The sequence below is a fragment of the Agaricus bisporus genome (assembly GCF_000300575.1).
Source record: "Agaricus bisporus var. bisporus H97 unplaced genomic scaffold AGABI2scaffold_1, whole genome shotgun sequence".
Lineage (NCBI taxonomy): Eukaryota > Fungi > Basidiomycota > Agaricomycetes > Agaricales > Agaricaceae > Agaricus > Agaricus bisporus.
In genome coordinates, this window is record NW_006267344.1 from 2090650 (window position 1) to 2110499 (window position 19850).

A 19850-nucleotide genomic window follows, 5' to 3' on the forward strand; every position below is an offset into this window, starting at 1 on the left:
TCCTCCTGTCCTCTCTGAGAACTGGAGTATCAAAAACGGTGTGCTCGGCCTCAGTCTTCGTCATTCTTTATTCTTACCACTCTCCAGCCCCTCAGTTATTGTACCAACAGTCCTTTTAGACGGGCCTCCTACTCGGCTTGCAGGTTAGCACTTGAACTCGACGCACTTTTCAATACTGCCACGTTAATGCATTCCACCCAGAGCAGACCTCTATTGTGCAACTAGCCTCTCTTCACCGTGTTCTTTAATACCCATTCTCTTCTTTCGTGACAAGACTCTTTCCTGATATGAATAGCTCTATGGAGAACATTAACCCTACTACTGATAATCATACCTCCTCCGAGGATAGGAAGAAGAGTCCTCCTGCTTTTTTGGACCTTGCCGACTCCGTACGTTCTCTTTTACGTTCTGTGTTTGCGTAGTCGTTTATATTTCCCAGGCCGCGAGGTTGGGAACTAATATGCCCGACATGTCAGCTGTGCGTAAAATTGCCACCTGGCTCCTCCCGTTCCCATCTGACCCGACATCAGCGAGTTGAGTTAAGACGCCTCGAGCATGAGCGCCAGCGTGCTCTCCAGCGCAAGCTTTTTGAAGACCAGATGCGTGCATTAGAGGAACAACAGGCTCAAGAATTATTGACCATCCCCTTCGAGGCGGGTGGCAATGGAGGCGTACAGCACCTCGCAGTTTCCGCACCTACCACCCCTCCACGTGTTAGTGCCAATCTTGCTGGAGAAGTCTATGGTATTGGACGCAATGGAAGGATTTCTGTTGATGCAGAGTCGTTATCTAAGGCCGTCGGAACTGTGGCCGACAAGCGCAAATCCGTTACTTACGCTCCGATTATCAACCTTTCGCCGGACCTGGCTACTGCGCCGATGGGTAATGGTCACAGTTTTTCTCGCTCCGCTGGCGCGAAGAGCATGCCTGCCAGCCGTCGAACCTCAGCTAGTAGCCACGATGAGGATTTGGCTTCGCATCTTCAAGGCCTTTCCCTTGCTGGTGAACGCTCCACTGGTGCTTCACCTGCCCCTGCTACAGTTTCTACGTCCGTCTTGTTGAGAAGCAATTCGAGATTTAATGATGACGAAGGCGCGCGATATGCGAGTACTTATAACGCTGGCATGATGCTTGACGAGCAATTGGATCAGGAGATGCATAGTAAGCATTTTGGTCAATCGACGCTCGAATGCCTCTGAGTCGATTTCCAGATGCCATGAGGAACTTGCCGACATCTGATGATGACAAGTATCATGGTAATTTTGGTAACAAGGTCAGTAGAATTTTTGGAAAAATATTGTTAAGAGCCTGTCGAACCTTTTGAACCGTCACAGGTTTCCAATTCATCTGCCGCTTTGGACCTAGCACATCTCTCACAGCAAACGCGCGAAAAATCCGCCGAGTGGCCTCATTTTAACGGCAATTCTCGTGGCCCTGACGGGGTCGCCTCAAGGACCGACAGGCGTACCGTGACGAATCCGAGTCTTTCGGTTTCTACCACACACGATGACTTCTCAGTCAAACCCCTTGCCGGAAATATATCAGCCTCTTCGACACCGTTGGTCGTGGAACCTCCTCAACTTTCGCAATTTCCGGGGTCACTATCACGTCGTGGTTCTCCTCCTGGCCTGTTGGATAGTCTATCCACTACAACACGCTCCGTCCCAACGACACCATTGGGTCTCCCCACCACCACTGCACATTTGTTGAAGACTGGCGGGCCCCTGACACCTGATTTGCAGTCCCTCAGTGCCCGCATAGGTACCCCTGGCTCTCAAAAGCTTGGCGATAGCGCTAGCGAAATCCAAGCCTCACTGTCTCGTCTATCTCCTGGTTCATTTGAGAACTACACCAACATGCAATCTAGTCCTGATGACGTGCGTACGATCTATTGAGATGCATCGCTTTGAACTAACCGTACTCTTAGTACGGCTTGGATTCGCCATATAGTCTGGGTGGATCAACTGATGGTGGTCGATACAATCCGTGAGTTGCCATCGACATGTCGCACAAGGGTTTATTTAACCTTATCTGTACCAGTTCGCTCTATCCGCATCAGACTGCTCCTCGTTACAGCCTCGGCATTGGTGCGCGATCAGCTTCGGCTTCAAGCCCTCAGGACGGAAAGATGAATGGACTACATGGGCCAAAACACAGACGTGAAATTGATAGAGAATGTACGTCATCTTCATATTCCTCTAAAATGTACACTGACCAGATCAACTAGTCAATCGCTTTGCTGGGACTCGCCTTGAAGATTTGCAGGGAGAAATCCCCACACTGTGCAAGGATCAACATGGCTGTCGATACCTTCAGAAGAAATTAGAAGAGGGTCTCCCGGATCATCGGGATATGATCTTTCGGGAAACCTTTAACCACTTTCATGAGCTTATGACTGGTGAGCGACATCTGCATCTTCAAAGCAGCGCCGGACGAACTTACCTCACTTAGATCCTTTCGGTAACTACCTCTGCCAGAAGTTGCTGGAATTCGCGACAGATGAACAACGCAACCTTATCTGTGAATCTGTCGCACAGGAACTGGTCAATATATCCTTGAATATGCATGGCACTCGTGCTGTTCAAAAGATGATTGATTTTCTTTCTACTAGACGGCAGGTAGGTTCTGCACAATATGACAATCCCTTCTACATTTGTTGAACCTTGTATTTCTAGATTCATTCCATCATTCTTGCTCTCAGTCTTCACGTTGTGGCGCTCATCAAGGATTTAAATGGGAATCATGTCATCCAAAAATGCTTAAATAAACTTGCACCTGAGGACAACCAGGTGGGTTGGAGTTTGACTGTCTACAACCATTTCACTCACGAACGTAACATTCAAGTTCATATACAATGCGGTAGCTGCCAATTGCGTGGAAGTTGCTACACACCGCCACGGATGTTGTGTACTGCAAAGGTGTATTGACCATGCTTCGGAGCACCAAAGGATACAGCTCGTCAACGAGATCACCTACAATGCCTTGACACTCGTACAGGATCCTTATGGCAATTACGTAAGGATATAAATGCCAATGATATGGCACGCAGCTAAACTTCATGACAGGTGGTGCAATACATTCTTGACTTGAACGACAGCCGATTCAGTGATGCAGTAATTCGCCAATTTCAAGGCAATGTCTGTGCGCTCTCAGTCCAAAAGTTCAGTTCCAATGTTATCGAGAAAGTGAGTATCTCTACTAAATTTCATTCATATTCATCTGACTCCATTCAGTGTGTTCGCGTTGCTGAGCACAGCACTCGTAAGTTGTTAATAGACGAACTTCTCAACCGTAGTCGTCTGGAGAAATTATTGCGTGACTCGTACGGCAACTACTGCGTCCAAGTACTACCTTCTTTTTCAACTCTATTCAACTAGTTGACCTGGTTCCCCTATAGACTGCCCTGGACTATGCTGAACCGGCTCAGCGCGCTCTACTCGTCGAGGGTATCCGCCCGGTCCTGCCGCTGATCCGTAACACGCCTTACGGAAAGCGCATCCAGAACAAGTTGCAGCGCGAAGCCCAAAGCATAGAATACGGGTCCTATTCAAACCCCAACCACATCATGAACATGACGTTGAACAATCAAGGAATGAGTCCCGCTCATCCATCTCGTCATTTATCTCAAGGACTTCAAGCGAACATTTCAGACCTTTATGGCAATGGCAGTAATCTTTATGGCCTCCCCCAAGCGCAAACCGGTTTCACGCAGGCGCACCTCGCTACCCCTTTGCATGCGCTCCAGCCCCAGTCCATTGATGGCTATGTGCTGCAAAATGCTTCGAGTCAGGGAACTCATAACAGCTTCAATGGAGCATCGTTTACCAATGTCAGTCCTTTCACTGGAGGCGCTTTAGCTGTATCGCTGAACGACCCGTATCAGAGGTCTACTTTTGGCTACGGCATGTAGCTTAAAACACATTCAAGGTGCTAGTCTTTGAATCGAGTTCCATTCGAGTTCGAACATATTATCTTTTTAATATCTTTTCTCTTTCTCTTGATTGTGTACCTTCGCGGTGCGCCTCATACCATTTCAGCTATTTTACTTCATCTTTTGAACTGTCACTTTGGTCGTGCTTTTTTTCGGGCCCCTCTCTGCTTTGTTTCTCAGAGTGCCTTTTTGAATCGTCTACGTGCATTGTACTCTGCCGGCATACTCTCAAACCCACTGTTTTCATTGCTTTCCGTCCACCTCTTCAATTCACAACCCATTTGTACAGGCTATCTTTCCAATTGACTCTTCAGTAAGTTGTGTTTTGTTTTTTAGTACCATCGCAGCACTATTTGCCATTATGTAGTTATTCACGCCATGTGTATAAGTCTTTAATTCGCATTTTGGAATTTTGATTTTAGAAAAAATGAGACCGACATTCTCTTCTCCACAACCGATGAACTTTGAAGCTCAGATGAAATAATGGATATCATGTCATTCGTGTATGAACATGGGTTTTAAAGGACAGCAATGAATATGAGACAAGTTCTAGTAACTTCTTCACCGGTTCTGAAGAGAATACACTCAGGTTTTGTCAATGATCAAGTGGTTTCAATGAGAAACGAACCTTCACAAAACCGATTGCAGCAGACTTTTCACGGAAGCATTGACGACATAGATCGAGGCCGTATTTACGAATGAGACCGGCTTGGTGCGAGCAGAGGCGGCTGAGGAACGTAGATAATCAGCCCCGGTCAAAAGCAGAACGTCATAAATACGCACCACTGACGGCTACCCTTTCCAAACTTTCTAGGACGAGAAAACCAAATGGCGTCGTGTGTCATCCTGTGAATGAATCGAGTTACAAAACGTTGATACCATTAGGGAGGTGTATTACTGACTTGCGGCCAGTCTTGACTTGTTCGAATTGGGGAACTTTGGGGTCACTTGCCGTTGTGGAACGCGACCGTGTGATATATAGTTTATCGAACAAGGTTTAAACTCCGCTCGGTTTAGAGATCCTCTTGGCGATTCGGTTTGCGGGCTCGAACTCGAAGTAGTCAATGAAGGCGTGCTTCGACCTCGAGTGATAAAGCAAGAGAGTGGTGTTAGTGTCTAAAGTTGAGCAAAAAAATCGTTTTCACGGAGTACAAAACGACAAGGTCTAAATGAACTTTCATGAGGTTCTATTCTATTCTTGAGAGCCGCATCCGTGATTTCGTTGTAACTTGACAAATTGATATGATAGTTTGGACAAATCTTCCTGCTTTGATTTATGAAAGGATCCAGCTACAAATGTATCACTACCAGAATGAACACAAGAGCTACTATTAATTCTTTATGTACGATCCTACGAAAAAATGGGGATCTAGCTAAGCATTAGGACTATTGTGGTGACAGATATCAGAAAAAGACGGAATAGTATTAAACTAGGTGACGTGGTAGTAATGAGTGTTTGAATTGCAAGTGGCTGAGTGAATTAGAGATGTGTGCTTCCCAACGCCACAATAAGGTTTTCAACATCAGTAGTATCAGTATCAGGTGTTCCATCAGGATCCACCCCATCGTTAATTCCCGCATGCACATCCATAAGTCGAGGCAGCGAACGCGGAGAATCTAGAAGAATTCAGAACTCCTTCGGATACGAAAGAACGCAAGCAAAAGAGTACCTTGGGCCTTCACAGCAGCTTGCCGACTAAGTTTGGGTGTTTGGGGTTTGCTTCGTACAGTGAAAAGAGGGATAAGTTGGCCTTCACGACATGCACCACATACTTGTTCAGAACAGGTTAGGGGGTATATGAATATCGAATGATTTTTACTGCCTTACCGCATTCATCTGGTCGGATAGACTTGCTGTAGCGGCCATATCTAGAAGTGTTGTTAGAAAGATCCACTGCTAAGAACCAATGTTATGAAACTACATTTTTTGGCAATTCTGGCATTCTAACTCCAAAATCAGAGCAATAGACGAGGAAGAGCTTCATTGATAACGTACCCCACTTGTAAGGATACGATATTTCATAATCGTGTCTGGTCTGTAATGCCATTCAGATATATTGTGTACGGTGGATTCTTGGAACATGAAATACCGATATCTCGATGTCTGGTCTTCTTTTGGTCACTTTAGAAGCCCTGGGGTGCGACATGAGAATAGTCCATGAGCATATCATATCCTGGCTAACACACCAGTACTTGAAGAGTTTCCCATGGTTTTCGTCCAGTTTCTTGTCAATTACCCAAGTGGCCAAGTGACACATTTCATGAGAGAGGGTGTTTCGAATTCTCTCTGTTGGAATAGGTCACCTCTTAAAAGGCTTTGTGCAACCATTGAATCAAACGACTCACCATCGCAATCCAATACTTTGATTGCCAATTCAATTTCAGAGGATTCAGTACCATCTCTTGACCTTCAATTAAGAATCATCATCAGTCGCGGTCATCGCCTTTTTCATCACGATGAAAGAAAGCAATTATACCGTCTATACTTGGCTCTGCCCGCCGTAGTCAAAAGTCTCTTATTCCAATTGAGTTTAGTATCTTGCGGCAACTTGTTTTTAAATACAGAAGCGTTAAGTTCCTCGAAAAGTTCTTGCGCGTATTCCTGTCGTCTAATCTGCTCCGCCTTTTCTAAAGCCTTCTTGGACACCCGGCCAGTCGACTTGTTCGTTTTGGGCGTACCAACACTGGATTTTTTGTTATCAGGTGTTTCAGTCGACAGAGGTCGTTTGGTTACAACAACTGTTGGAACATTTTCCACTTTGTCTATAGGAGCCCTCTTGGACGAAAGCTTTGAAGGAGAGAGTTTTTTTGGTGTGATAGCAGCAAGAGGTTTTCTCGCTGATTTCGGCTCGTTGCTATAGAAAAATCGGGTTGAGAAAAATCATTTTCAATATTCAGTAAAACAACGGGACGTACAACACCAAAACTGCACCGCCATCCTCCTGGGATAGGTATGAAGGTAATAGATGCCTTTGAGACCCATTTCCTTGACTACTTCCAACAAGTTTAGATGAGTGAGTCGGAATTTCCTCGTCGGATGAGCTTGTGAGCTCGATTACATCCACGACCAAAGGTTTCTTCGTCTTCTTAACCCCTTTACGCACTGGTGGTACTTCTGAATCTGAACTTTCAACAGGTCTACGGGAGAAAGGTAAGCGCGCTCGGTTCCTTAGTGGTTTCAAAGCAGGTCTTTCCAATTTTTTATTTCAGCCGCAGAAAAAATGGTCAGAAATAGGATACAAAGCTTACGGATGTATATCGACCGCCTCATCAGCGCAACTGCATTCCGACTGCTGGTCATCAGGGGCTGAAGGCTTCAAAGTAAGTGCCGCTTCTTGGCTAAAATAAATTATATACGAGCTGCGAAACGAACAGGACAGGACACTGACACTTCTTCCTCTTCTTCTTCCGCTTCCTCCGAATCCGAAGAAACGATGATGACTCTTTTTGCTTTAATACCGCGATGTTTGACGTCTTTGGTAGCTGACCGCGGCGTTCTAGGACCCAAGTCAATTACATTCGACGTCTCTCTCACAGCTTTCGAGTTAGTCGGATGAGCAAGAGGCATGGTCGCAAATATGATCGGCGGACAATTAAGTCGCCTGGCAGCTACTGTAACGACGCGTGGGTTCAACTCATCACGTGAGTAGAACCATAAAGTCATGTGAACGCGTACTTATTAAATCGAGTTCGTATTTATAATTTAGCTCTCTACAGAGACCATATTTTAACCATAGAATCCCGACCACCAGTGACCAGATATCGGTCCATGTAACGTAATCGTTCCGCAGGCCGAGTGTGTCCATTGGTGGCCAAGACTGACTGCTGCATACTCGTGCGATTGTAGATCTGAGAGAATAATTATGATCAGTCAAATGTCGCTGCCAGGGATGTAAAAAGGTTTTCTAACCTTGACTCCATTCTCGCCAGCGGCAGCAACAATCTTACGCGTGTCAAACTGAAGTGCTGTGACAGCATGGTCGTATTTGATAGTTTCAAAAGTCCCACCCGTCCGCAAGTCCCATAACTGATACACAAATGCGTATGAGTAACCCATTAGAAAATTATGGAATCCCAACTTACTCGGATGGTCTTATCGAGACTACCGCTTGCAATGTACATCTCATCAAACTGGAGACAAGTGACTGGGGCAGTGTGTCCATGTAGTGTCCGATGTGCTTGACCAGTACGCACTTTGAACTAATCATGAACCAACGCACTCACGCGAGAAATCTAGAACTCACTATCCCACATCCTTAAAGCACCGTCACCACTCCCACTAACCAAGCCGTAACCCCAGAATTGCACTCCACCGACGAAATCGGTATACATATCCCAAGATCCATCAGCGGCAGGAGGTGCTGGTACGGCAAAATCGCCTGTAGCAACCGTAGAGCCAGAAAAAATGTCATTTGACAGGGTACCACCAGAGGTACTGGTTGGAGGATGAGAAATTGCCCACAGGATGTCCATAGTCATCACACATTGTCCTGTTGTAAGGTCCCATTGTCGTAGGGTCTTGTCAGACGCTCCAGTCACCTAGTATGACTGTTGTAAGACGAAGGTTGGGGCCGGAGATAAGGGAACATGCCAGGCATTCATCCTCGAAATACAGCGCCGTCACGGCCTTTGTGTGGCCCTCCAAAACTCTTAAGCATGGACCATCGTTGTTCTCATGTTCCTGACTATTTCGAATGTTGATGGGCTGTTCGCTGTCTTCATCCTCTGTTTCCTCCGCTACGTCACTTAAGCTCACCATCTCAGCCTCTCCCCAATCTTCGTCATTCACCTTCCTGAGATCCCAAAGCCGAACATTACCGTCTTCACTACCTGTCAAACAGATATGGTTTTCTACTTGCATCGACTTGACTGCACCAACATGACCCTGCAACCTTCCGATCTCTGTTCCAGAAAACAGGTCCCATACTCGAGGTTGCGAATCTTCCTGCGATGCAGTGACAAGAGTTCCATAGGGTTCGGAGAAGTCGAGGGAAACGATGGGTGAAGTATGCTCAAGAGTCTACAGCCAAAATCAGCAGCCATAAAATGGATAAAATATGAAGAATTACCATAAATGCAACTCCCGGAGGAAGATCCTCGTGTTCTGAGGGAAGGAAAGCAGGACCTAGGTTTATATGAGCGACCGAATCCTTTCGACTTATTCTACTTCCGTACCTTTCCTACGCCGGGTCGTGGGTGGTAAATGCAGGGGAGCACCAGGCACATTGCCAGCTGACTGTTGTTCAAATTCCATCCTCTCCTTCACTCCTTGCACTGGGGCCAGAGAATTTAGTCATTCAAAATATGTTTCGCCAAGGGGTACTCACGTTCATCGTCCAGCTCGAGATCCTCTTCTTGTAATTTGAGAAGGTCTTGTTCAAGTCTAGCTCGTATCGCATCTAAAGCAGCAATTTTATTCGTGATTTCTTCTATGTCACTGTGAACGAGATGCTGTCGAGTATGAGCAAAAGTGAATCAATAGCAAGAAAGTATCGTACCCTTCGGACATGGAGATTTTCCTTATCCCGTAGGATTTCATCTCGCTGTCGTGTTAACTCCTCCTTTCCTAACCGTTTCGCTGCACTCAAGCTCTCCCGACTTTTCCGTTTCTTTCTACCAACAACCACGACATCTTCCTCACTCACAACGCTTTGATTTTCATTATCCTCTTCTTCTGTCAATAACCCTCTAGCATTCATACCCAATTTCTTGAGGCCTAGTTTTGGCGTGTCCACATTCCGCATCTGCCGCCTTCTTGTACGACTCCTATCCGCGCTCGGAATAGTCGCTTCAAAACCGCGTAATAAACTAACGTTCGAAGCCAGACCCCCGACTTCTGGAACATCAGCTTCTAGTAACTCGTCGGCCGCTTCAACTATATGCAACTCGCGTGACGAAACTCGATGGGAAGGTCGAAAACCTAGACTTGCTCGACCAAGTAACGAAAAGTCGACTAGTGCACTCGAGCCACCCACGGACTGCCGTGGTCGAGAAGAGGCGGTGGCTGCAGAACTTATCATACGGGGGGTCATTATTACGGGGGCCACTATGAGAGAGAAATCCCAAATTGTCAAGAACAATGAGCAGAGTCAAGAGACACGACAAGGGTGAAGTACGGACAATCAGATAAAATGCGAGTTGAATCAGCTTTCTTGTGGTTGAAGGGTGCCAGAAGAGTCTTTTGGAGAAATTCTAGTTTCGTGTCTCGGTTGGGACGAGGCTCCTGCGGCTTGCGTGTCCTTGAACCATTTTTCCTCTCTCCGAACTCGGAGCCCATTGCCCTTTAGAAAGCAAGGGGGGTCTGGGAGGACGGCGAGACTGCTGATGAGGTATACTTGGAAGCTGCAGAGTGGATGCCGAAGCAAAAGCGGGTCGGGACGCATGTTTCCCACGAGGTGTCTATGCTACAGGTACATCGAAAACAACAACACTACGGATACCTCACCGCGACCATGTAAAATCAAGCACCATGTTGAGCCCGTATGGCCGAAGGTCATACTCCCCCCTAATTAGAGGCAGCTGAGCCGCATTCGCAACACTGCGTCTCTCTCTCGGAACTCGGGATCGTTGAGCATTAGAATCGAGAATGCGGAATGACGAGTTATATATACTAGGGACGACGTCCTTGAATGCCGACCAGAATCTAGTTGAAAAGCTGTCTTGGGTAACGGGTGGTTGAGAGTCGAGTTCAGGCTCGTCGCCAGACTCGATTGAATCTTGCGAGTGCTCTTCCACAGCTTTTTGCTTCTTTTCCAAGCTGTCTTTTAAACGCTGGACGCTGATATACTCCCACTGAGAGACATTGAAAGGCTCGAAGAAAGTGCCACTTGTCAAGTCACACCAACACCGGTCAGCTGCTCGAATGACTGTTGGCCGGGGCAAAGAATAGTCCGCTGAGAGTGTGGCGTTGAGGGCGTCCGCAAAGGTGGAGATGTTTTCAGACCACGGCGTTGAGAGAGGCGTATCCAGTGGGAAAGGCTGCCAGTAGCAGGAAGAGATGAAGAGGGTAGTGAGGAGGATGATGCAGTAGAAACTCGAGAAAGATGAGCACGGAGAGAGGAGGGAGCAGGGGAGGACGTACCAGGGCCTAGCGTGCATGGTGAGAGAGAAGAGAAAGAGGAGAAGAAAATAGGGCGGGGCAGTCGGGAGCGGGAGGAGGAGGAGCGGGAGAAACCAGCGGGTGCACCTAGTCATGGGAAGAGATGAGACGGGCAGCGGGAGACGGGAAAGCGAACACGGACCACATCGAGAAGAGAGAGTCTGGCGCTTACGTCATCTGAAGTTTCTCGACGGTTCCACACGCCCAGCCCCGCCACCCTCTTAAACTCGCCCGCTCTCTCTTCACCCCACAATGGCTCACCATCCAGAAGTCACCTGGTCCCAGCGCAGCTCTGCCACCGATGAATCCAGGGTGTGTTGGTTTTTCTCCATCCCGACCGTCTGCTCACCCCTCCCCAGAACGTCGTCTACTGCACCATCAATCTCCGCGATGTCGATATGGACACTTTAAAATACGACCTAACCCCCACAGGCCTCTCCTTCAAGGCTTCTGCAGGCTCGTACGTCCGCGATCTCCACCCCCCTCTTCCGTGCCTTATCTCCCTGCAGAGACCCTGACCACACGAAGGAGTGGAGCCTGGATCTGGAGTTCAACGAAGAGATCGTCCCAGAGGTCAGACACTTCCTGCCCCATAACTGTCTGTACACTCACACCACGCAGAAATCGGTAACAAATTTCAACTCCCGCTCCTTGGCATTCAGACTCCAGAAAAAAAACTTAAAATCAGAGTACTGGCCACGGCTCACCAAAACAAAGAACAACTTTGTCAAGACCGACTTTGAGAGGTGGGTGGATGAAGACGAGCAAGACGGTGCTCCCGTGGAGGATGACTTTGACATGGAAGGTATGGGTGGTATGGGTGGCATGGGTGGTATGCCCGGTATGGGAGGTATGGGAGGTATGCCCGGTATGGGCGGTATGGGAGGTATGCCCGGTATGGGTGGTATGCCTGGTATGGGTGGTATGCCTGGTATGGGCGGCATGGGTGATATGGACCTTGAAAAGGCAAGCACGACTTTATTCTTGTGTTTCAAACTCATGACTGACAAGTCTTAAAGATGATGGCCGGTCTCAAGGGTAATGAGCCTGGTCCCAGTGCTCAGGGCGACGAAGATTCTTCCGAAGATGAGGGGCCACCTCCTCTCGAGGATGTCGAACCAACTAAAAATGCTTAAGCAATGACTTTCTGTTCTTATAACTACTACTCGACTTTCTGGAAAATCCCATCAACCGCGTCTTGATCTCGCGATCTCGAGTTTATCAACCTTAATTTAGGAACCATCACATTCTTCAAAGCTTTTATGAGTGGAAGATTATACAGCGACGAAACTCTACATATTGGCTGACATTATTGGACGGTAAACTGGCATCGACTTGAGTATCAAACTATTAAAAAAACAAGTGGAGTGGCGACTTACATAGACAACGTCATCAAGAGATCCGTGCTGAGCGACTGCCACAAGGACGGGCTGGTGATTGGCCGCAGCGTTGATGGACGAAAGCTTGTAGGTCCCAGCAGGTAAACCTTTGTCAACATCCACATTCAAAACTCCCTGGGCATCAGCTTTGCCATTCACACCCTTGAAGAAGGCGAAAACATTCGGGTCGGTTGGTGTCGTCTGGGTCATTGAATCGAGCTTCTCAACGACCACATGTGAGTGTCCTATGATTATACCCTGAGCATTCAAATGCTGTGGTGCAGCGTAATAATTGCTCTGAGCATTCACAAAGTTCCCCGTGTCCACGTTCTTGATCGCCATTTTAAGGGTAAATTTTTTGTTTGCGGGAACAGTGCCTCCGTTCTTGGGGAAAACAAATTTTGACGATGGCATAACGGAAGTGGAAGGAATAGCTCCCATTGGTGTTGGGTTACATGACCCACCAGTCTTCTGTTCACCGTTGGTAATCGGCAGATTTATGTCCTTGCAAAAGTTGATAAAGTTATTGGTTGAGGTGAGGGAGGCGACTTGGCCGTCAACGGGAACATCTTGACCATCATTCGCGAATCCTTTGGCGATGACATCAGGGTCCAGAGCTGATATCACCCAGTTAGTCACTTGTTTTGATCATTGGAAATGGTTTGTAGACATACTTGATGACTTTTGTGGGTCACTGTTGTCGTTGTTTCCAGCTGCACCACCGCCACCAGCGTTGTTAGCACCACCATTGTTGTCGGTATCGTTATCATTCCCAGCTGCGCCGCCACCAGCGTTATTGGCCCCGCCATTGTTGCCTGTGTTGTTATCATTCCCGGCTGCGCCGCCACCAGCGTTATTAGCCCCTCCATCGTTGCCCGTGTTGTTATCATTCCCGGCTGCGCCACCACCAGCGTTATTAGCCCCGCCGTTGTTGCCTGTGTTGTTATCATTCCCGGCTGCGCCACCGTCACCAGCGTTGTTCGCTCCCCCATCGTTACCAGTATCGCTGTCATCTCCGGCAGCACCACCGGCATCATCATTATTATCTTCAGACCCGGAATTATTTCCAGTGTTGCCGCCGGCAGATTGGGCACCAGTCTACAGATTGGATCATCAGAAGTTTGGAAAAGTGGCAGATTACTTGGATCAACTCACCGCGGCGATGCGAGCAGCTGCATCAGCTTCTGTGGTGCAAGTAATAGATGTTCCTGGTGAATTGACAAGAGGCAGTGCTGAACAACTGTCAAAGGTTGGTTTATTATAAAGACAAACATCTTTCCAAAAAGATTTGAATGCTTACGTCGTGCCCGGGCCACATGCTTGAAGGACAAATTTCCCGCCGATACACTGGGCAAACTTTTGGTCTACACAAGCGTTTTCCCCCGACTGGCAGGGGGAGTTGGCAGTAAGCTTGCTAAACTTTTGACTGGAAGCAATAATTAGATTAGGCAGGGACGGTAGATAAATGGGACATACTTTAATGCAATTGCATCTTGACCATTCTTGAGAGTGAAGGAAGCACGACGATCCAGAGTGGGATGAGAAGATACTGCAAGAACAAGTGCCAGGGTCAGAAGAGCAGAACGCAGTTGCATCATTGGCGCCGGGGAAGAGATAATGAAGGGGATATAATGAGTGTCACGCCGGATACGCTAGGAAGGACGAGAAATCGAGTGCAAGGCTAATGAAGAAAGAAAAAAAGTTGCTACGGACGATTCCTGATCGTTCGAAGTAGGTGTCGAAAAGAAAAGAAGAAAAACAAGAAAGCCAGGCTGAAGCGTTAACTGGTATCGATAGCTGCATTTTAAAGGCCACGGCAATGTGATACCGCGTGATCATGCCGACCAAAAGATATCATCATTCCGCGTGCTCTTGATTGTTGTCCGTCTGGTAGCTGACAAGCGGTTGTAATAAAACAGAAGAAACCTTGGCAACCTTGATAAACGGCGATGAAGTCTTGACACGGTGCCCGATTTATCAGTAGCATACGCCGCCATGGGATGTTCCGCCTGAGAAATATGATGCATGATGTAGATGAATCACGATCACCAGGAACGTTCCTGATTTATAAAGTTGATGGAACTCGGCCTCCGGAACACTACACTTTAAAATGATTCATTCGAACGTAAGAGTGACTGTATATTGTCTATCGATGTATTTTCTTGCTTGAGAGGAAAGTGATGATCACAAAATGAAGAACTCTTACGCAAATGGGGTACTGATTATCCTGTAATGGGTACAATCAATCAGACTTTACAATCAGACAGGTATATATACATCACTGTACTACTACATAGGTTTCAGCGGTACAAATTTAACTGATCCATTTGCGACCGTCTAAACATCGTTGATGGTAACTTGCAGCTTCTTTTCGACCAGTTTCACAGAAACACTGTTATAACTCGGGATTGCAGCACGATGATATGGGGAAACTTAAGATATTACTTGCCTTGTGAGATCGGTCACGATATAATCTGGCTTAGCTTCATTCTCGAGAATCGATCGTTCAGTCGAGGTGCACACGGCTAGAGTACGTGCTCCAGCAGACCGACCGGATAGCAATCCGGAGATCGCATCCTCCACGACGAGACCTGCATGGCGACAGGATATTTTTAGTTATCTTTGGTTAATTGAGTCTGCCCGCAGTGGGCTGAACATACAGTTGGACGGGTTAACTAAACACTTCTCTGCCCCCGCGAGATAAGGATCAGGGTGAGGTTTTCCTTTAGCTACATCGTTGGCGGTGATCAAACCAGACTTGGGAACTGGGATCCCCGCCTTTTCGAGTGCGCGGGGTGCGTATTTATTGGAAGCTTCATTGGTAAGTTATTTATTAAATTCCGACTGCGTTCAGATACCATAGGCGCACCTGATGTGACGATTGTCCATTTTGCTCCATCGAGAGAATTTAACTGTAGTCTGGGGTCAATAACACGTGTTATGTAGCTGCAAACCTGTTGAACGTACGTTCTGTATTATTTCTTTAGCACCAGGTAGGGGCATGGGTCCACCAAGGATGACTTCGTTTTCGAAGCGGTCTATTTCTATCTTGTAGCCCATTCAATATGACAACAATTGATATTTCGGATCGGGTCCACCTGTAATTGTTCCTCTTCCTGTATTTTGCATAGTTCTTTCAGGGTATCGTATAATCTTCGACCATGGGTAGCATGAGCGACCTCGCGAAAATCACCAAGCGAGTAATCGGAGGCAAACGTCTCCCAAGCTTTGTATACACCGGGAGTAGAATCTATGAGCGTGCTGTGGGCGTGAAATTTCAGGTTCTGGGTTTGATAGGTACAGTAGGCTGCAAGTGATTGATGCCAGTATCCATCAGGCTTTCATGATCATCGTGAATCCGCAGCACAGTGTAACCGATTTAAAAAGTATCATAAAAATCCTCACCCATCCATGTCAAACAAAATCTGTCGAAAACCATCGAAAGTCAAGTTCGAACGCGACGAGGCAAAGTATGGCTAGGCGTCCGGCTTACGGCATCGACAACAACGGTTTTTGGAGACATTGGGAGGCCAAAAAGGTGTCGGGGCGCACAGGATGGGAAAGTCGCCTTAGTGAAAGCGGTAAATATGCCGCTAACAATCGCTAAGAATCAAGATCAATGAATCTTCGGGCCGTTGATTATGAGGTCAAATCTTCTGGCCATCAATGTAAAATTGATCCGTAGAGTAATTATAAATGCTTCAACTTCGGCACGAAGTACTAAGCGGCGAGCGCTCAAGTATCAGATTCAAGTCAGTTCAAGAGGGTGACCCGTGGAGACTGATCGAGCCTCCGCCTTCCTTCAAAACGAGCTGGGCAAGCCTCCTTATAGCATGGAAGCTAGGGGATGTCGCCATCGCTAACTCCACCTGGGCGGCAGTTTTATTCTCCTTGATATCCACATTGATATTATTGTTAGTTAACAATCACTGATGATGGTCAGCCCGATGAGGTGAGTGCTACGGCGATAGAAATAATTTTCTGTGCTGACCATTCCGCTTCTAATACAGGGCTCCGGAAGGCAGTAACAGTACAGATGCCGCGGGCGACGCTGCTGGTGCTGGCAAGGGCGAAGCTGGCAATGACGGAGCGGATAACGCTGGAGACGGTACGGTTTCGGGAGCTGGGAACGCTCGGAACAGTACACCTTCTGGAGCTGGCAATGATGGAACTGGCAAACAGGTGGCAAGGGCGGATTCAACAACACTGGCAAGATGGGTGCCGACGTGGCTGAAAATGTTTACCAATATACTTAACAAATTCCAGAGCAATGCTGGTCAAATGGCGGTCGTCGTTCCTTCAATAATTTCAACAGGCGGTTTACAATATCTCGCATCTAGGCGTCCAGCGTGTGCGTTGAATTACGAGGTGTTATTGTCGCGTAATAGTGTCCTATCATGGTCTCAACAGGTCGTCTCCATGGTAGCTTTCGTGCGGATATGTTCGAGCGACACTAATTCGCATGTAAAAATTAGAGCGAGTTTGGAACAAAGGCGGTTTCTCAGCGAGCGGTACACGGTGGAAGCTTATTCAAGAATGAGTAATTTATATTTTCTTCAGAGAGGATGCATGAGAGGATATGGGTAATTTTCGACCTTGCTTCTAATTATGTATAGGCACCATACGCATATTCAGCGAACAGTCGAGTCGGACACGTACGTGTTATTGCAGGTCCTAGTTCGCTGCCGGTTTTTCTAAGCGTTGGTGTTCTGCTTGCCATCTGGCTCGCATGAGCTGGAAACCTTCATCTTTTGAACGAATACGAGTAGCGGAATTCAAGAGTCGGAGTTGAGCTTCTAGATGTGGGGGAATTAAGGAAGAATCACTACGGATGACCTGAGTGAAAAACGGTTAGACGTATGCCTGTACGTTCCGAGTCAAAATACTGACAGAGCCAATGGCGAGGAAGAAACCGAATGTCGCTGCACTACTGAGCATGTATTGCGACAAGGTCGCCATTGCACCGCGTGGACCAGCACCACCCCTGTTCGGAATGTAATAAGGACCGTTGAAAACCCAGGCCTATATGTTGCACACGAACCGAATGATGCTCCAGGAGCCGAAAATGAAGCCAATGGTGAGGCCCACTCCTGTGCCCATCATGGCACCCATTCTTGGGGGTATAGGTGAGTTAGCGAACGGGAGGGGGGACTGACATCCTTACTTCACTAGAGACACACGTTATAAGTAAGTGCTCAGTGGAAATGGATGCGAAGCCTACGTTTTTGCCAGACAGTGGGACCTTGCTGACGAGGAGGAGGTAGAGGCATGGTGGATTCAGCCGAAAGACTGGTGAGTTGTCGGGAAAGGGTGTGTGTCAAGCGTAGGAAAAGTTTTGGACGCCGGTAAGTAGGCCGAGCGTGATGGAGTCTGAATAAGTTCAGACCTGTCAGACCCCCACAGTTCGGTCGCATCCCTATCTCTGTCCAAATCATGGCTAGTCGCCTATCATTTCCTCTAGCGCAACAAGCACAGATAAGTAAGTGCAAATCATTTCTTTAACCACAATGCGCGGGCTGAAGTAGTAGTCCAGTTCGGGCAAACCAACGTGATATCTACCACGTATCATCGTTGCGCGAACAAGCAGAAAATGTTCTCCGGTCATGGCTTGGTACTTATGGAGGCTATAACAGTGAAAATACTGCTGTTTGCTCAAACAGTTTTAGGTATTCGTTGGTTAACGCGGTGGGAAAGGGAAATTGACCTTTTGACGAAACTCATGTACTATGGAATTACTATCGGGCGAGGTGAGCAAAGATTACCCTCAACCAGGTTAACGTCTTCAATATACTTTCACAACAAGGGAGCCAGACACTTGGAGAAGAGTATACTGATATCTGGCAGTACTCATCATCATCTCATAGGACGCCACCAGTCGGCAAAATTCGTAGCGGTCTGATAATCCTCTCGACTTTCCCGTCTTATATCCTTGCAAAGTGGGCGTCTTCTCCTATTTTGAGCATGAAGTATCCTAGAATTGCAAGGGTCATGAAGCTTCTGCCTCTGCTCGTTGACATTGCTAGTGAAGCCAATCTTGCTATCTTTTATCTGAAAGGAACTTATTACGACCTGGCGAAACGCGTTCTGGGAGTGCAACAGGTTGGGTTGGTCTTTGTGAGGTGATCAACCGTCTCATATTATCTGCAGCTGTCGTCCACTCCGCGTGATCCTCATATACTCCCGCCATCATATTCACTATTAGGAGTACTCCTGGGGATTCGATTGCTCCACAGGTTGATTTCCTATGTCCAAAGTCGACAGCATGATACATCGGCCTCGTTCGGTAAAGAAAAGGGAAGGACAACTCCTAGTCACGAAGATTTCGATTCAAAGTACTTCATCGACGGGATGCCCGTTTCCGAATTCTTAGATTCAGATCCAGCAAACGAGCCTGCTAAGCCTGCAGGAGAAGACGAGCGGACGATACTCGATGTTACTGCCATTCCTGATGTAAAGAGAACGGGACGAAATTGTACACTGTGCCTAGAAGAACGGACAGACAGCTGTTCTACGGAGTGTGGTCATCTTTTCTGCTGGAACTGCATCATGGGGTGGGGACGAGAAAAGGTGAGGTATTCCAGTGCATGATCGTCGCAATTTTTGACGAGAGGATCTTTAGGCTGAATGTCCACTGTGTCGCCAGTCATTAAATCTTGCACGACTTCTTCCAATTTATAATTTGTAAAGACGCACGGACTTGAAAAACGTATTACTTAGAAGACAGTCTCTGCGTATTAATACTCTATCACTGGATTTGTTGAATGAGAGTGATATTATCACCCTTCAATAATATACGACCTGGAAGTATATTTTAATGATACAGTATGTCGGGCAGCTGGCGAAGAAACCTACCAAGTTCTTTTCGGGGCTTTGCCTCTTTTACATAGACTTCGACTGCGTCATCGATAACGAGATTCATGAATTCGTCAAAACCCTGTTGTTTGTACGGGGATGTGACATTAGGACTAGTTTTCGGATGCGGAAAGTAGATCGTGCATACAATGATACGACCTTCAATGCGCATTTCAATATTATCATATAGCCAGACAGAAATTTTCGATCGCTATATGGTTAAGAATTTAGATGGGGGTGGCTGAAGGCGCCATGAAAAGGACGGACTGTCTGTAAGTTTTTGAAAATGACATTCTGCAGCAGACGCGTTTAGGAGGAGCATGTGGGCAGGAGAAGACTACTTACGATGGGCTGAACCATCACACGTTGCTGGCGGCCCGACATTATGGTGATATAAGCGGATGGTGTACGGGGACAGTCGATAAGGCAGCTGAAGATGACTGCTGGTGCCACTGGGGTTAGGGTCGTCGTGGGATCAACTGGTCATGCACGTGCAGACAGGCGTTGCCTCGACGCGTCGTTCAGTAGTAGATTCACTACCGGATGGAGGTCAGTGCTTGCAGTAGTCGTCGTCCTGCCTACTCACAAT

General features: G+C 47.3%; 10 protein-coding genes across 10 annotated transcripts; 3 read left to right on the forward strand and 7 right to left on the reverse strand.

Moving 5' to 3' along the window:
* Positions 1–299: 299 nt before the first annotated feature.
* AGABI2DRAFT_114299 (hypothetical protein) lies at positions 300–3910 on the forward strand (the record flags this gene model as incomplete). Its single annotated transcript, XM_006454489.1, has 14 exons — positions 300–389; positions 440–478; positions 531–1161; positions 1212–1273; positions 1335–1877; positions 1928–1986; positions 2041–2177; positions 2228–2398; positions 2452–2618; positions 2676–2789; positions 2845–3015; positions 3066–3185; positions 3234–3344; positions 3398–3910. The coding sequence occupies 14 exons, from the start codon at positions 300–302 to the stop codon at positions 3908–3910; spliced, it is 2928 nt and encodes a 975-aa protein (XP_006454552.1).
* A 400-nt stretch (positions 3911–4310) lies between these two features.
* Positions 4311–4873, reverse strand: AGABI2DRAFT_133232 (hypothetical protein). The gene is made up of 4 exons (XM_006454490.1): positions 4834–4873; positions 4715–4777; positions 4560–4659; positions 4311–4501 (listed from the first exon to the last, which is right to left on the reverse strand). The coding sequence occupies exons 2-4, from the start codon at positions 4774–4776 to the stop codon at positions 4493–4495; spliced, it is 171 nt and encodes a 56-aa protein (XP_006454553.1). The 5' UTR covers position 4777; positions 4834–4873; the 3' UTR covers positions 4311–4492.
* Positions 4874–5411: 538 nt separating this feature from the next.
* Positions 5412–7499, reverse strand: AGABI2DRAFT_114300 (hypothetical protein; the record flags this gene model as incomplete). The annotated part of the gene is made up of 12 exons (XM_006454491.1): positions 5412–5548; positions 5602–5703; positions 5760–5800; positions 5854–5875; positions 5928–5967; positions 6022–6064; positions 6119–6218; positions 6278–6339; positions 6409–6786; positions 6848–7120; positions 7181–7270; positions 7321–7499. The coding sequence occupies 12 exons, from the start codon at positions 7497–7499 to the stop codon at positions 5412–5414; spliced, it is 1467 nt and encodes a 488-aa protein (XP_006454554.1).
* Positions 7500–7642: 143 nt separating this feature from the next.
* On the reverse strand, positions 7643–9951 carry AGABI2DRAFT_61745 (hypothetical protein; the record flags this gene model as incomplete). Its single annotated transcript, XM_006454492.1, has 9 exons — positions 7643–7780; positions 7842–7958; positions 8015–8124; positions 8176–8460; positions 8519–8951; positions 9001–9056; positions 9107–9205; positions 9259–9382; positions 9430–9951. 9 exons carry the CDS (start codon positions 9949–9951, stop codon positions 7643–7645), a joined length of 1884 nt encoding a protein of 627 aa, XP_006454555.1.
* A 327-nt stretch (positions 9952–10278) lies between these two features.
* Positions 10279–12283, forward strand: AGABI2DRAFT_189807 (hypothetical protein). Its single transcript, XM_006454493.1, has 7 exons — positions 10279–10964; positions 11013–11117; positions 11173–11342; positions 11390–11490; positions 11540–11603; positions 11652–11996; positions 12050–12283. The coding sequence occupies exons 3-7, from the start codon at positions 11283–11285 to the stop codon at positions 12164–12166; spliced, it is 687 nt and encodes a 228-aa protein (XP_006454556.1). The 5' UTR covers positions 10279–10964; positions 11013–11117; positions 11173–11282; the 3' UTR covers positions 12167–12283.
* A 56-nt stretch (positions 12284–12339) lies between these two features.
* Positions 12340–14004, reverse strand: AGABI2DRAFT_114304 (hypothetical protein; the record flags this gene model as incomplete). Its single annotated transcript, XM_006454494.1, has 6 exons — positions 12340–12354; positions 12410–13026; positions 13084–13507; positions 13565–13649; positions 13710–13835; positions 13886–14004. 6 exons carry the CDS (start codon positions 14002–14004, stop codon positions 12340–12342), a joined length of 1386 nt encoding a protein of 461 aa, XP_006454557.1.
* A 735-nt stretch (positions 14005–14739) lies between these two features.
* On the reverse strand, positions 14740–16003 carry AGABI2DRAFT_214770 (hypothetical protein). The gene is made up of 7 exons (XM_006454495.1): positions 15903–16003; positions 15815–15834; positions 15508–15670; positions 15377–15457; positions 15279–15321; positions 15070–15222; positions 14740–15000 (listed from the first exon to the last, which is right to left on the reverse strand). The coding sequence occupies exons 1-7, from the start codon at positions 15930–15932 to the stop codon at positions 14843–14845; spliced, it is 648 nt and encodes a 215-aa protein (XP_006454558.1). The 5' UTR covers positions 15933–16003; the 3' UTR covers positions 14740–14842.
* Positions 16004–16344: 341 nt separating this feature from the next.
* Positions 16345–16953, forward strand: AGABI2DRAFT_114306 (hypothetical protein; the record flags this gene model as incomplete). Its single annotated transcript, XM_006454496.1, has 3 exons — positions 16345–16361; positions 16420–16831; positions 16885–16953. The coding sequence occupies 3 exons, from the start codon at positions 16345–16347 to the stop codon at positions 16951–16953; spliced, it is 498 nt and encodes a 165-aa protein (XP_006454559.1).
* AGABI2DRAFT_133236 (hypothetical protein) lies at positions 16934–17773 on the reverse strand. The gene is made up of 5 exons (XM_006454497.1): positions 17631–17773; positions 17605–17607; positions 17451–17523; positions 17300–17393; positions 16934–17245 (listed from the first exon to the last, which is right to left on the reverse strand). The coding sequence occupies exons 1-5, from the start codon at positions 17677–17679 to the stop codon at positions 17084–17086; spliced, it is 381 nt and encodes a 126-aa protein (XP_006454560.1). The 5' UTR covers positions 17680–17773; the 3' UTR covers positions 16934–17083.
* Positions 17774–18553: 780 nt separating this feature from the next.
* On the reverse strand, positions 18554–19712 carry AGABI2DRAFT_189809 (hypothetical protein). Its single transcript, XM_006454498.1, has 6 exons — positions 19607–19712; positions 19529–19555; positions 19410–19472; positions 19262–19343; positions 19103–19207; positions 18554–19040 (listed from the first exon to the last, which is right to left on the reverse strand). Exons 1-5 carry the CDS (start codon positions 19643–19645, stop codon positions 19155–19157), a joined length of 264 nt encoding a protein of 87 aa, XP_006454561.1. The 5' UTR covers positions 19646–19712; the 3' UTR covers positions 18554–19040; positions 19103–19154.
* Positions 19713–19850: the final 138 nt, after the last annotated feature.